This window comes from Mesocricetus auratus, unplaced genomic scaffold, assembly GCF_017639785.1.
Source record: "Mesocricetus auratus isolate SY011 unplaced genomic scaffold, BCM_Maur_2.0 Super-Scaffold_100038, whole genome shotgun sequence".
Taxonomy (NCBI): domain Eukaryota; kingdom Metazoa; phylum Chordata; class Mammalia; order Rodentia; family Cricetidae; genus Mesocricetus; species Mesocricetus auratus.
This window is the reverse complement of record NW_024429216.1, coordinates 8,775,204-8,790,117: the sequence shown is the minus strand read 5'-3', so window position 1 is coordinate 8,790,117 and position 14,914 is coordinate 8,775,204. Positions and strand designations below refer to the sequence as shown.

At 50.9% G+C, this 14,914-nt stretch overlaps 1 protein-coding gene across 2 annotated transcripts in view; it reads right to left on the bottom strand.

Annotated features, from left to right (window-relative positions):
* Window positions 1–14,367, bottom strand: part of Hnrnpul1 (heterogeneous nuclear ribonucleoprotein U like 1) — a 34,772-nt gene extending 20,405 nt beyond the window's left edge. Inside the window, exons 1-6 of one of the 2 annotated variants that reach the window (XM_013125603.3) lie at window positions 14,292–14,367; window positions 8,998–9,123; window positions 6,500–6,656; window positions 4,743–4,816; window positions 3,514–3,653; window positions 1,549–1,648 (exon numbers count right to left, since the gene is read on the bottom strand). In XM_013125603.3, the coding sequence (XP_012981057.1) occupies window positions 1,549–1,648; window positions 3,514–3,653; window positions 4,743–4,816; window positions 6,500–6,656; window positions 8,998–9,118 (592 nt within the window). In that variant the 5' untranslated portion in view covers window positions 9,119–9,123; window positions 14,292–14,367. Of the gene's footprint in view, window positions 1–1,548; window positions 1,649–3,513; window positions 3,654–4,742; window positions 4,817–6,499; window positions 6,657–8,997; window positions 9,124–12,464; window positions 12,912–14,291 lie in introns of those variants that run through there. The other variant, XM_013125602.3, reaches the window with a different exon arrangement.
* Between the last annotated feature and the right edge of the window lie 547 nt (window positions 14,368–14,914).

Here is a 14,914-nt window from a genome sequence, read left to right as displayed (position 1 = left end):
TGCTACACTTTTAAACATTATTTTTACCTATGTGTACATGAGTGTGTACCTGCCTGAATTTATGTGTACCATGTGGGTCCAGGTGCCTGGAGGTGCTGTTACAGGTAGTTGTGAGCTGCCTGATAGAGGGGCTGGGAACCAAACCTAGGTCCTCTGTAAGAGCAACAAGCATCACCCCTCCTCCCAAGGCAGGGTTTCTCTGTGTAGCCCTGGCTGTCCTGGAACTTGCTCTGTAGACCAAGTTGGCCTCAAACTCAAAGATCTGCCTGCCTCTGCCTCCTGAATGCTGGGACTAAAGGTGCATGCCCCCCCCCCCCACCGCATGGCTCAGATTTATTTATTTTTAGGTGCATTGGTGTCTTGCCTGCACGTATATTTGTGGAAGGTGCCAGGGCCCCTGGAATTAGAGTTACAGACAGTATGAGCTGCCACGTGGGTGCTGAAACTGAACCTGGGTCCTCTGGTAGAGCAGTCAGTGCTCTTAACTGCTAAACCATCTCTCCAGTCCCTCAACTTATGATTTGTAAATAACGAATGCTGCTACATCTAGAAATAAAAAATAGCAGTTACTATTATTGTGTGTGACTGGGCATGCCCAGAGAGATCGGATAACAACCCTGCAGGGTCAGTTCTCTTCTTCCGTTTCTTTACACAGGTTCCAAGGCCTGAACGCAGATCCTCAGGCTTCTGCACCAGGTGCTATTACTGGCCCAGCCAGCTCACCAGTGCGTCCAGGCCTTTTACCTAATGTATCTTCCTGTGTGTGGTACTGAGACGAACCTAACATATCTACTTCTAAGGACTTAAGTTGTCAAGTAATTACAAGAATAGGAATTCAAGCAAAAAGATGCAATTAATGTAAATGAGCTACAAAAGGAAATTTGCTAAATAAACCCAAAAGGGTCGGGCTGTAGCTCAGTGGTAGAGTTCTTGTGAGACCCCAGGCTTGACTCCCAGAACCCACTACAAAACAAAAAAATAAAAAGAGCTATAAAATAGAAAATTATGCATTGACTTAGAAACCATACTCATTTTCAAAATTCAGCCCATATATTAAAAGAAACTAGACTACATAAACTTCTTAGCATGACCCAGTCTGAGCATGTATAAAAATCAAAGGGAACGTCCAGAAGATTGTGATGGTCACTGGGCCCGGCACCTTATGAAAACCAACTCTCTCAGCAGGAAGCCCCTGCTTCCCTGCCAATCAACCTGCTGCTTCTACCCTACTCTGCACAGAAAATCCATAAAGATTCTAACAGGGCTTAAGAATTTATTTCAGAACGGTATGAGGGCAGAAATGGTTTAAGACAAAGGGAACAGGTCTCTGAAGGGAACTTTGGACCTTCTCCTAAAAGACAAAGTGCAAGAATTAACTCTGAAAGAGTTGCTCTGTGACAGGTCCTCACATCAGACAGTGACACACAATATTTGCCTCCACCCCAGGATAAATGGTCTGATTCTGACATTAGGAAGAGCAGCTTGGGAGCCCCGAGAATCCAGGGGCAGGGAGATCACTGATACTGAGGACTGCCTGGCTGACCTTACCTAGCTGAGTGCTGCAAGAGTCCAAGGACCAGCCAATACGGACAACGTGTGGGTCGGGCTCTGTAGATGGAAGGTGCTTCACGGAGATTTCCTCATTGATCTGAGGGCAGAACACAGGAAGGCTCAGGATTGATTCTCTCCAAGCTGCTACATTATAAGGCAATGTGGCAGTAAGTGTATCCCGCAATAAACAAGTGATGATGCTTGATAGTGGTTCTTGTCTGTAATCTCAGCACTCAGGAGGCAGAGGCAGGAGGACTGCCACAAATTCGAGGGCAACCTGAGTTACACAGTGAGGGTGAGGCCAGTGAGATCCTGATGCACAGATAGATAGATAGATGATAGGAAGGTGGATGGAGGGAGGGATGGATGATAGATTAGATAAATAAGAGTAAAAAAAAAAAAGACTTGGTTGCTGGAAGAGGAACTCAAGCATCTCCCAAGAGCCTGTTGTGATGGCAGGGACTCTAAGGTGCCACAGAGTGCTTCCAAACACGCCACTTCTCCTTTTCAGTCTTAATACTCGTTGCGGGGGAAATAAACTTTCACTGGACAAAGCACTTGCCTAGCACACATAAGGCTATGCACTGGACCCCCAGCGTCATAAAAACAAGACAGTGCACACACTTTGTACCGACACACTCTAGATCATCGATAGGTCCTAGGTGCCCAAGGATGTAGGTGTGGATTTGCAAGGACAACGCTGTTTTTAAATAGCCAGGAAGAAAAACATTAAGAAACTAGGTACATTATGGTACAGTTAAGCCACAAAACCCATTAAAAAGATGAGGCAGAACTAAGGTAAGACACACAATAGCAAGTAACAGAAGCAGGAAAACAAAAGCACACACTAACATCTATGTTGCCCCCTCTCCCTCTCAGCTCCCTTTAAAGGGAAAGGATAGGGTGGGAGCATAGGACAATGTCCACTTTTAAATTCCGTACCCTGTGCTACCCAACTACATCATGATGGCTACCTGGTATCTACCAGAACTGGCCCGTAGCCTCAGGAAGATACCACATTCTACTGACTTTCAGACATTTTTCATCTCTATCTGTGAAAGAACCATTCATCTTACAATCCACAGATGAAAGCTGTGTGGTTTGACAGTCTTCTTTAACTGGAACAGTCAATACTGTGTCTGTCAGTCAGTGGAATCCACCTGTCTTGGCTGCGCCTCTAAACTAGGGTGTGAGTTTGCTTACCCATGGCAGCACCGTGAGGACTAATGGAGACAGTCCACACGAAGAGCTCCGCACTGCTATTGTGTGTGAAGGGCTCTACAGATACTATCACGTAAGTTTGGATGTACAAAGAATCCTCGAGAATCGTTTCCCAATGCTGGGGGTGGGAGCCACTTCTTTGAGAATGCACTTCCCGAGCGTTATACCCCTGCCCAAAAGACCGTTAACATATACGTGACCTTGGGGGAGGCACACAGAAAGGGCATGCTAGCAATTCTTGCCTTTTAATTCTACAATCTGCAAGCTGAACTCTTTGTTCCACACAAACACGCACCACTGTCATAAACTTGGCACGGAACTTCCCTTTAAAGTAGTGGTATCTGAATCCACTCTCTTTTTGTAAACTACATTTATGTATGTTATATATGAGTGTACACTGTGGTCAAGAGGATAACTTCTGGTCATTGACCCTCTGCCATCATTCGGGTAAGAAGACTGACTGCAGGTTGTCAGGTGCGGCTGCAAATGTCCTCGCCTGCTGAGCCATCGCCCTGGCTCTGGAGTCCACTCTTTCTCTGAGACAAGCCCTTGCCCATTTTACAAACATCACCATTACACTGAAGAAAAGAACATGATTGTCCAAACTCATCCTACTTTTGTTTGCTTGGACACTGTCTAAGCTAATCTAATATCTTGTAGTCACTGCTCTGATCAAGGTGGCTGGTGACAGGCAGTCCAAAGGACATACCTGCTTTCTGTCTGTTTATCTTTCCCACTCACCTTCATTTCAAAACACACACGTCCCCTTCTGACTCCATAGCTGGCACGGGCTCCTGACCACAGGTACGCAAAGCCCTCGATCGTCAGAGGATAGCCACTACTCCGGTCTCGGGCCACTTTGAAGTGCAGGTCGCAGTTATCTGTGGAGGAAAACCCCAGAAAATGGCTGATGTTTGGGGTTCACCTAGTGGAGCTTCAGGAAGTCTCTCAGAAACTGTAGTCAATACCTTTGAGGGGAATGTGTCACAACCTAGGGAGAGGGTCAACAACCTTACAGATTCAAACACATTTCTGGATATTGAGGGTTACTGTCCTCACCATACACGTTAACCAACTCCCAATGCTGACTGTTTAAGAGCAGACTTCTCTTGTCAGCTGTGGTATGAGTATCTGACCTGAGCCACACCCACCATCCATGGTACCTTCTGTCCCATGCACAGTGCCGACTCTGAAAAAGCCAGTCCCACCATCTTCAGTGAAGCCTTTCCTTCCCACTGACCCCACTGCCAATACATCAGCAGCTGCCCCATGGACCACTGCTACCCAACATGCTCAAAAATGGTTAGCTGTCTTTGACAGCTTGTGAGAAGAGACCGTCTATGCCTTTATCCCTCACTAAAACACACAGCTAGCACCCTGAACACAAGCCATGTAAAGAAACACCCGCTGTGTTGATGCAGTATACTGTTCTCAGACTGAGCAGGCTTCTGGGTATATGTGAAAACGCACTCACTGGCTCTACCACTTGGACTGACTTCAGTGGCCCAGGCCCTCTGAATCACTTCTGTGGTCAGATGTATAGTCAAGGTGAAAGCCACTTATGTAGTGGAGGACAAAGAACAGGCCAGTGTCTCAAAGGACAAAGTGGCATTGGTTTCATTAGGAATGTGAGCAGCTGATGGAAACTGGCAAGGCAGTTGTCAAAGAATTAAGTTTCCCTAGCAGCACTCAAATTCCTGCATGTGCACAGGGTAGTACAGGGCTCTCGTATTCTTTTGGGGACTGTATCTCAGGACTCTCACTGGGCATCCAGAGGTAGCAAGGCACCATTTCTTCTCTCTGTAAAGAGGCAGGAGAAGTCGAACTGCTTGTCTAGGACCCGCAGCTACTCTTAGGCGTAGGCTGGACTGCACCCAAGTGCCCTGGCTCTGGAGCTGTCGGGGCTCCCGGATGGTGCCACAACCCAGACTGGAAGAAGGCAGAATCAGACGGGCACTTTCTGGACTCACAGGTGTCAATGGCAACAAGGGTGTCATCAAAGTCGTCTTCATCCTCTTCAGCAGGAGGCTGAGGAGAACGGCCCCTGTGTTGGAAAGTGGAGAAAGTCACGTAATAGCTGGAGGGACATGAATAAAACCTTTGCTGAGATTTACAGGTGGCTCACAGCTGCTTTCTGGATCACCATTTCTCCCGGGGGTACCAAGCACTTGCCGAGGGCAGAGCATTAACTTCAGCATAAAGACAAATGGACTGCTCTGTAAAGAAGGGCATCAAGTTGGGACAGTAAGGGCAATGAGAGGCAGGCCTGGACACACTACAGAACTGCAAGTGCACCTGAAAGGACATGATATGACCCACTTTTTCCTGCCTCTCGCGCTCTTTAAAGCGCCCTCAATTATGAACACGGTTATCTTTCCATAACTGTTAACACTGGTGATTTCTGCTGTGCAGGAGTAACAGGCAGGAGAAGGCCGAGCCCAACACCCAGCACTCCACTTGACGGTGCCAACGCTCTTCACAGCAGGAGGCCCTCTAGGGAAGCACCATCCAGCCCCGCCTGCCCAGGTCAGTATCCGTGCTATCTCCTTATTTAAAGACAGGCTCTCACACGGCCCTGGCTGGCCATGAACTCAGAGATCCACCCGCCTCTGACTCCTGGGATTACAGCCATTGCACCACTACATCAGGCTCATGGCCTCTTAAGTCTATCTAGCGAGCTTTCCCTGGCAGCCCCAAATGAGACCTAATGTCCTTCCTCTGCTCCTCGTCAGCAAGCAGCCTCTGGCCTTTGCTTTGTGGGAGGACGAAGAAACCCAAATGACGTAGATCCCATGCTGTTTCCTTTCTTCTGCCACGATGGGGGTGGAGCCCAGAGTCTAACATGCTAGGCAAGAGCTCTATCGCTGAGTTACACACCCCCTCCCCATGCCTTTCTTAAACAGAGTAATGCGCTAGTTAGAGGTGGCCTTCACCAGCTAGGAGATAAAACGTGACTAACCCAGACAAGTGGTCATTCCTAGACTTCATGATTGGAAAAGGTTTTAGAGTGGAGTCAAAAGGAGGGAAGTAGGGAGGGTGGGGCAGGACCTGGAGGGAAAGGGCCAGAGAAAAGGCCACACCTTCCTGTGAGCTCCCAAACCCACATCTTTGGCTGCTCACCCTGAGTCTGTGGTTTACTCTTGACAGTCAGCCTCCAACCCTTGGGAACGCAGAAGGCAAGCCCACTGTCAAAAGTGTCCCCTACCCCCAGTTCCAGTCCTGGGGAGGCAGCTACGAATGCTGCTGGATGAGGGGTGGGTAGGGGGCGTTGTGCTGGGTAGTAAGGTCGGAAAATAGCTTACAAATTAAGGGATATAGAATGGCCAGTAAGAATCACACACTAGTCATGAAGGGAGGCCGAGGCAAAAGGATCTTTGTGAGTCTGAGGCTTGCTGGTGACAGTAAGTTTCAAGCCAATCAGAACTGACATAGTGAGGACTTGTCTTTTGAAAAAAAAAAAAGGAAACAGGCAAAGAAAACAGGGTCCTGCATAGCGGCAGAGGCAGTGAGGGGAAGGGCTGGAGAGGTAGCCTGGTGTCTTAAAGGTAAAAATCTCAAGTGTCTGGAATTGCTCTGCAGGTGATAACAGAGCAGGAAGGATCAGAGCATAGGTGTTCAATCTGGCAGCAGTGAGGAAGGAATACCAGGGAAGAGACAACTCTGCTCATCCCCACTCAGTGAATGGGGACCGATGGCAACAAGGGTGACGGCTGTCTCCTGTACCCACCTTCGGTCCTCCCGGTGCTCGAAGTACCCACGGCCCCGATTCTCTTCAAATGGCCTTTTCCGACTCTGGAATTGCTGTCTGTCTGGCTTGAGCTGTGAGGCTTCGGGAGGGAGGAAGCTGGGCGGTGGCTCCTGCTTCGTTTCTGTCTTCAGCTCCACTGTCAGGACAAATCAGGGTGGTGGAGACACTTGGGAAACCCAGGGTTACTACGTCTTCAGTCCCTGCTACTCACTCCAGATGATGCTGGCAAGCTGTGACTACAATGAGGGCTGAGCTTCAGAGACCTCCTGAGTGAGCCAAGGAGGCCAGGGTGATGTAAGGCTGCTTGGGTGACAGTCTACACCAGGTAACACTCAGGCCTCAAGACGGGCCTTCAACACTAAAAAGGACAAGATCCCTCAAACAACACAAAGGTAGAAAAACACTTTTGGCTAATGTTCTGAAGGTTCATGAATGCTGACTCAAAATTTACTACCTTGGCCTACACCTAAGAGACGGCAAAGATCCTGAAACCTGTAGGAAGCAAGAGTTAAACTCTCCCGCCAGAGAACTTGTATGCCTCATTCTTACAGAGCTTCTTCCTGACAAAGACAGGGGAGCAGGAAACTCAGCAGAGTACCATGTGTCTATAGCAAGCTACTGGCTTCAGTCACCTTCTACAAAGCCCAGACAGCAGAGTGGGAGGGTTAGCCGTTCAGCTCTTCTTGCAGCCTCATTAAATCACCAAAAGACACCAGGGTGGGACAACGTCTGGGAACTGAAGGCTAACAAAGAACAAGCTAGGATTCACGGGGCCTTACTCTGTAAGAGGGCGCCATCTCCACCTACTGCTGGTCTAAGTCACACACACCTGCTCGTCCCAGAGCTCTGCTCAAGCCACTCCCTAGCGCTGAAACATGGACCCAACCTCCGAGTTAAGGTTCCTGGCTTTTTATGGCAGAGACTCGCCTGTTTTTTGGTGGGTACCTCCATGGCTTAAGCATAGGGCAGACTCAGAGACCGCCAGTGGTTGCCGACAGTACAGAACAGCCACCTCCTTGGGTTGCATGGCCCCACAAGTCTCACAGAGCCCGTGGAGACTTGAATAGGAATCTCCCCATAGTCATGTGTTTGAACGCTTCATCAACAAGGAGAGGCACTATGGGGGGCTGGGCCTTGCTGGAGGAAGTGTGTCACTGTGGGGCAGGTTTCAGGGTTCAGATACTCAAGCCCAGGCTCAGTGCCTCACAGTGCTCTTCCTGCTGCCTGCCAATCCAGATGTAGGACTCTCGGCTCCTTCTCCAGCACCGTGACCCCCTGTACACCACCAAGTCCCACCATGAGGATAATGGACTAGACCTCTGAACTCTAAGTCAGCCCCAATTCAATGTTTTCCTTTATAAGAGTTCACTTGGTCATGGTCTCTTCACAGCAATAGAGCCCTAAGAGAGAGCCTGACACAAATCTACAGTTTGACCTACATTCTTTAATGTCCCTAGCCCTCCCACCCCAAGTACCCACCAGGGGATTTTACTTTGTGCATGAAGCAGAATGGAATGAGATGGACAGGCTCAACTAGATTCACTAGAAAAGGCACTGGGGCTGGCTACTGTGATTCATACCAGTAACCCAGGCATTTGGGAGACTCAAGCAGGAGGAGCCTGAGGTCCAGACCAGCTGGGCTCTACAGTGAGACCCTGACTCAAAACAAACTTTTCTTTTTAAATATGCAACACCAGGCGTGGAGCAGCCACAATTCTGGTTCAGCCATTTTCAGCTGTAGGACTTTTTTTCTCAACAGTCAAGACTTTCATGGAAGATGTACAACTTATGTACCAAGAATGTTGGTCTGAGCTAGTTTCTTGGGTTTTAGCCTCAGTTTTGCCATCAGACCAGTGACCTTCTGACGTAAGAGGGGGAGAAGCTGGATGGATCCTATCAGTCTCCCGGCTTACTATGGAAACACCATTCTGCAACAATACAGGTACATGTTTTAGAAGGCAGAGTTTAAACACCCAGTATGAGGTTTATTTCATTCTAGGACTTCTCAGAGCCTTTAATGAACACAATAAGTCTCCATGAGGTGGGACAGTTGTGCTGTATTTTTCTATACAGTTGCGTCTGGACAAGTAACCCTTCCCAATAAGTGGTCTCCTGCTCTTCAGAACACAGGGAACACCACCTAGACTCAGAAAGCTGTTTCTGGCTCCCACATTACAAGACTCTAAGACTCAAGTAGCAGCCCCAGGTCTAAACCCTCCAGGGCGCTGGCACTAACCCTGAAAAGATACCAGGAACACAGACCTGAGTTATTTTCTTCAAAACCAAACAGCCAGTTTCAGCTCCTTTTTCAGTTTAAGGTTAGCTTGAACAACCTAGTAAGGACGTCATCTCAAAAACAACCAAAAAGATAAAACCCTAAACTCCAAACAAACAAAGCCAAAATCCCAACCCAAATAAACCTTGCCAGGAGGACAAAGGTCTTACTTGGGTTCTGTTTCTATCAGGAGCCTTCCTACCTGGACGATAGGCCTGCTGCTGTGGCTCCATGTCTAATGGTCTCCTGTCATAGCCTGACTCGTTTTCTTGCTTGATGACCGGCGTCTCATAGAATTGGTTCTGCCTGGTAATATTGTCCATAACATCTTTAGGATAAAAAAAAAATAGTTAGATGAATACACCTAAAAGCTCTCTTGTAACTAAGACATCATCCTTACTGGGGTGAATCAGACTATTAGAAGGCAAAGAATAACACCTTCAGATGTAAACTTATTTAGGTAAGGGTGTCTCCAGATGTCTATGAGTATGTCCTGTGTCTCAAAACTCTACAAACAGATCCACAACTGTGCCTTATAGAAACTGAATACCTTAAGTCGAGCGAGGAAGAAGTTCTTCTGTTAAAACAAGATAGCGTCAAAGAATCGAAGTCCAGCTGGATTTCTCTAAGTTTAGTCTCCAGGGTAGGAGACACTCTAAGATGTATGGGGCACCTAACTGAACTGTCCTCGACTTTTGCTGTACTTAAATTAAATCTGGGGCCTTGTACGTATTATCTCCAGCACAGCTAACACAATGTACAAACCTCTGGAATAATAATACCTCCAGGCTCACTAGGAATAGGTCCCCAAATAGCTGGAGTCAGAAGTGGCTAGGAAAAGTGTTCTGCTGTCCAGGAGGTGAGGAAGAGGGGTGAGAATGGCAATAGTAACTACTTATGGAATTGTGCTGTACACCAGACCCTGGGAGACAGGTGAATATAAACTACTTATGGAATTGTGCTGTACACCAGACCCTGGGAGACAGGTGAATATAAACTACTTATGGAATTGTGCTGTACACCAGACCCCGGGGGACAGGTGAATATAAACTACTTATGGAATTGTGCTGTACACCAGACCCTGGGAGACAGGTGAATATAAACTTGTCCCACTGACGCATCCAGTTTAGGGTGAGACACACATTAACAGATGCTCATACTTCAAAAGTATATATTGCCTGTATACGAAGTGCCAAGAGCTGAGAAGGGGATCCAGGAAGGAACAGAAAATCTCAACTCAAAGAATCCAGTCAAAGGCTCAATGAGGAGAACAGAGAACATTCCTGGGGAAGGATAACATCTTGTGTGAAAAGCTTAGAAGCAGGACCGCAGCAGAAACAAAGTAAGAGAACTTTATGAACGTAGGGTGGAAAGCATGCAGCTCTCTGTCCCTGGGGTAAGTGTGCGATGGATGCCTCCAGAGCCCTGCTAGAAGCTGTGCCAGGAGCAGTGAGGCGGAACCGCAGGGAAGGATAGAGTACTCTGCCACTTGTTAACTGATTGGACTTTCTCAGAGGACAAACACATCTGGGCACAAACCAGGTGCAGCCCAAAGGGAGGAAAGTGCAAGTGTCTGTTTACCAAGGATAAAGGAAGTGCTGGAGAGGGACCTGAAGGAGGGGCTTAGAGAATTCTGTTGTGGATGTGTTGGGGGTGGGGACATGACATGACAGGGGACACACTATCTCCTTAATTGGAACACAAGGTTTCTTCAAACCATTGTTTCCTCCAGAGCCTCAGGACAGCATTCTCCCCAAAGCCCATGTTCTTTCCCTAACAGTGGTAGGCTGGCCTAGGGAGGCTATGATGCTGGCTCCTTTTCCATCTCTACAACATCCCCCTAACAACAGGCAACCCTGGTGTGGAACCCTCAGACACAGGATCTCACGACAACTCCGGGAGGACACTCTTGCCATTCCCATACATAGGGAGCCCCGGGCTTAGAGGGGAAATGATTTGCTGAACTCCAAAAGTCGGCCTGAGCCTACAGTTTTTGCTCTGAAGGATCAACTCACACTCCCAAGACTCTTCTGGTAGAAGCAAGATTAGGGCTGCACCCTAGCTGCTCCTTCATGAGCCATTCTTGCAGGGTTCCTCAGCTCTGGGAACACTCACAGGCCACTCCTCCCTGCTTCCCAGGGACCTGAGCACCTGTCAGCCCTAGACCACTGTTCACCAGGGTGTCCCCTCCACAGGATCCCACCTCTCGGGAACAAGTGAGTACCAGATGCCAATCCCAAGTCTTTTCAAGGCCCCATTTTCTCTCTCCATGTTTAGTCCCAAGCCCTGCAGTGCCTTCTTCTCAAGAGAAACACTCTAAACATCGGACGGCAAGGTGTGCAGTTCCAGGTTCCCTCTCCTAAAGGGTCTCCTTTACTGAAGGGGCTGCAGTTCCCTCTAACCCTAACTTATAGACACACTTCCTGGCTCGTCAAGTTCCCCCAAGCCTCTTGAGCACACAAGTAACTATTTCTGGGGACTCAGGAGCCCTGTCTTGGAAAGGAATACTCCCCGAGGCCCCCAGCCAAGGCAACAGGGCTCCTTTCTCCCTCAACTCCCCCAGGCTTCCCTCCCCCACATCTGCTTGCCGCATCCTCCCCGTGGGACACAAAGCTCCTCTGCCCACCACACAGCTCATCCACTTGCTACCAACTTACTCTCCCCAACCCCAGCTATCCGTGTTTCCAGAACTATCCATAGCTAACAATGCAAGGCCATTCAGCCCCCGGGTGTTGTCCTAGGAGCCCTCCCAACTCTAGACTCCCTACTCTTTTGTCCATGAACAACACAGTCTTTCCTTCCCACCGTTATTGGGCCTCTTCTAGAAGCCACAACTAGATAGCTAAGATCTCCCAGTACCAAATATCCAAGCTGTGCCTTTCCTCAAGGTTGGCCCTGCTGACTGAAATGCAGGACCGGGGGAGAGGGGAGCACAATCCAATCCTGGCCTGGCTTTTCATTATCCCCCTAAAAGCTCATCTGCAGACATCGGAGGGCTCAGCCCATCTCCCTTGGCCTCGGACACCCGCAGCTCCACAGCACCCAGCACTAAGCACATCTCCCGTATCCCATCCGGCGGCAAAATCGGAGATCCTCAAGCCTCAGAATCCTCCCAGCCCCGCACCGCTGGCCATTCTTTCCCCCTACCTGGAAATCCGGCTTTTGAGACCCAGCCCAAAACAGTGGACTGTCAGCTCAAAGCCCAGCTAGAAATCACCATTTTCCCAGACCCTCTCCGAGACACCCCTTTCCCTAAAGCTTCTTCCGACTCTCTCCAGCTCAAAAAAAAAAAAAAAAAAAAAGAAAAAAAAGAAAAGAAAAAAAGAAAAGAAAAAAAAAACAGTTTCCGGTCTCCCAGTTCCAGGATGTGGATTCCTCCCCACCCGCTCTCCAGTCGCCACAGAAGAAAATAAAAAGAAAAAAAAAAAAAACAAAACAAAAAGCAAAAACAAAAAACCCCTACCGCCCCTACCCCCGGGGTTTTCCTTGCCCCGGAGGCCAGGATCCGCCCTCAGGCTGCCCCGAGGCCCCCGTCCACTGATCCTTCACGGCGGCGGGTGGCGGGATCCAGGCTCCCCAGACCAAGTCCTGGATCTCCGTGGAGTCGACTTCCCGCGTCCCGCAGCCCGGCCCCGGCCCCCCCGGCCCCCCGGCCCCGCGCACTCTCACAATGTCCGTCCGGCCCCGGGTACCCGCCGGGCTCCGGGTGCGGCTGCAGCCCGGGCGGCGGTGGCTGCGCGGTCCCCTCCAGCTCGGAGCCCCCCTCGGTCTCGACCTCCTCGCTGCCGTGCTCAGGTAAGCCCGGCTCGTCGTCAGCCTCGAGCTCTCGCTCTTCTTCGGGCTCCTCGGCCTCCAGCGCTGCCAGCAGCCGCTCTGCAAGCTCGGCCTTGAGGCCGCGAGTGTCCAGGCCGCGGCGCTGCAGCTCCTCGCGAAGTTCGTTCACCTTCAGACGGCGCACATCCATGGCCCGGGCCCCCGGGGCGGCCCCCGAGCCCGGCCCGGCCTCCCAGGGCTCTGTCCCCCCTAAACCTTGCCTGTCAGGAGGCGAAGGGGGAAGAGGGGGGGGCCGCTCCAATGGCGGCGGCGGCGGCGGCGGCTCAAAATGGCCGCCTCCTCCTCCCCCCCTCCCCGTGCCCGTGCGATGTCAAACGGGTGTCAATTGGCCGGCGCGCAGGGCAACGGGCGCGGGGCTCGGGGACTCAGCCAATCACGGGGCAGCTTTCAAAAGAACGGCACTCGGAGGGCTCCGGGGCTGCCGGAGAGGAAGCGTTAGCCTACGTCGGAGCCGCGGCCAAGGCGGAGGGCGGGAAAAGGCGAGGGGCGGGGCGAGCCCTGATTGGGCGGCGTCCGCGCGCCGAGAGGCGGCGGCGCGGCCGGGCGATGGAGACTGGGTTAACGATTCGGAGCAGTTAGCTATGCGGTCTCGGAGGGATCGCCCTGCGAAACCCACCCTGACTGGTCTACGCCTCCCGCCCCCGCCCCCGCCTCGCGGAGCCCCAAGCGGGTAAAAATCGCTACGACCAATCAAACGCGGCGAGGAGAGGCCGGCCGGCCGGCCCCCGTCTTTCCTGTCGCCTCTCGGAAGCCGGAAGGAGATTCGTTCGCGGAGGGCCCGCCCCTTGCCGTTAGGGCGGTTTCAAAACAACCTGTCCACCAATCGCAGCTCCTGTTACATCCCTCCCCCCCCCCCCCCCCCGTCTCGGCTTCGAGCGCTCTAGGAAAAAGCTTGCTACATTGGCCGTTCTTGAGAGGCTGGCCTTGCAAAGTTCGCCCGCATCCAGAGGCGTTTAATGCGGCAAAGAGATCGAGAGGCTCTGCTACTCATCGTCTGCCACAGACCCGGTTGTTTTGTACGAGAGACAGAAAAAAAAAAAAAAAACTGGCCCCGGAGAGCGCTGAAGGCTAGAAAGCAGGGGTTAGGCTAACGGAACGGGAGGAAAGTGGCCGGGCTAATCGCGCCCCTCCCTTTGATGGCCCCGTAGAGCGCCCCTCTCGGAGTTGCATGCACAGGCCGCTCTGCACGCGACCGCAGATAGCGCCTTCCCGCTCTGGGCGCAGCTGCACGAGTTCGTGGCTCCCCATCTCCAAGCCTCTTAACTGTTCACTCAGTCTTGCTGCTTGGTTGTCTACACTAGCCATTTCGAACAACGAGGATCACGTAATGGTGCCTCGGGTTAATCCGTACACCTGTCGCCCCTAGTTCAGTAGGCAAACGTTGAGTGACATAGCACCATCGAGACGCACGATGCCTAACGTCCACCATCAGCCAATCCCCTACAAACAAAAGCCACACGCACTGTTCTTAGATAAAGGCAAGCATCGCGCTATGAACGAATAGAGGCGTTGACAGGCCAAAAGCACCGGTTCGGGATAAGGCATCGAACGGCCGTGTAGGTGTGGCACAAGGCATGCAAAAGCTGGGACATTGACGCTACACACTCACACCACAGCAACCTAGACACACAACGCCCACTCAGCAGCGGGACAGACACTCACGTGGGCCCGGAGGTTCCAGTCCAGACACCCCGCCCCTCGCCCACGTCCGACTTCCTCTCTCCTTCCAGCTCCCACAAAGATTTGTTCCAAAAAAAAAAAAAAAAAAAAAAAAAAAGAACTTTGTGGCCCGGATTGAACTGTACCCAGTTCTCGGGAGCCACCACCGGGGGGCGACCGGGCGCCGCCTAGAGTTTTTGTATCTGCAGTCCGCCACACCCAGGAACAAGTGAAGACCTATTGGACCGTCCTCTGCGGGTCTTTCTTTTGTGCATCTGTGGATCAAGGTGTTCCGGTCCATTCTTCCTAGTCAGTCTGAGTGTTTGGCTGTGTGAGAATCTGTTGTGCTAGTTCTCCTTAGCTCGGGGCATGTTTGTTTTCTTATTGAGATAGGGCCTCATGTAGCCCAGGATAACCTGGACTTCCCTCTATAATCGGGAATGAGCTTGAGCTCTGGAGTTTCTGGTTTACACCTCTCAAATCCTGGGGATTACAGGCACACATCACCTGATTCTTGAGCGTGCAATAATGCTGTCCTGCCTGTGTCTTGGTTACTAAAGGTTTTTCCTGTCGCTGGTGAGTACCAGCTTGCTGATGTTTGCAGATTTCCCAGTGTGGATTTATGT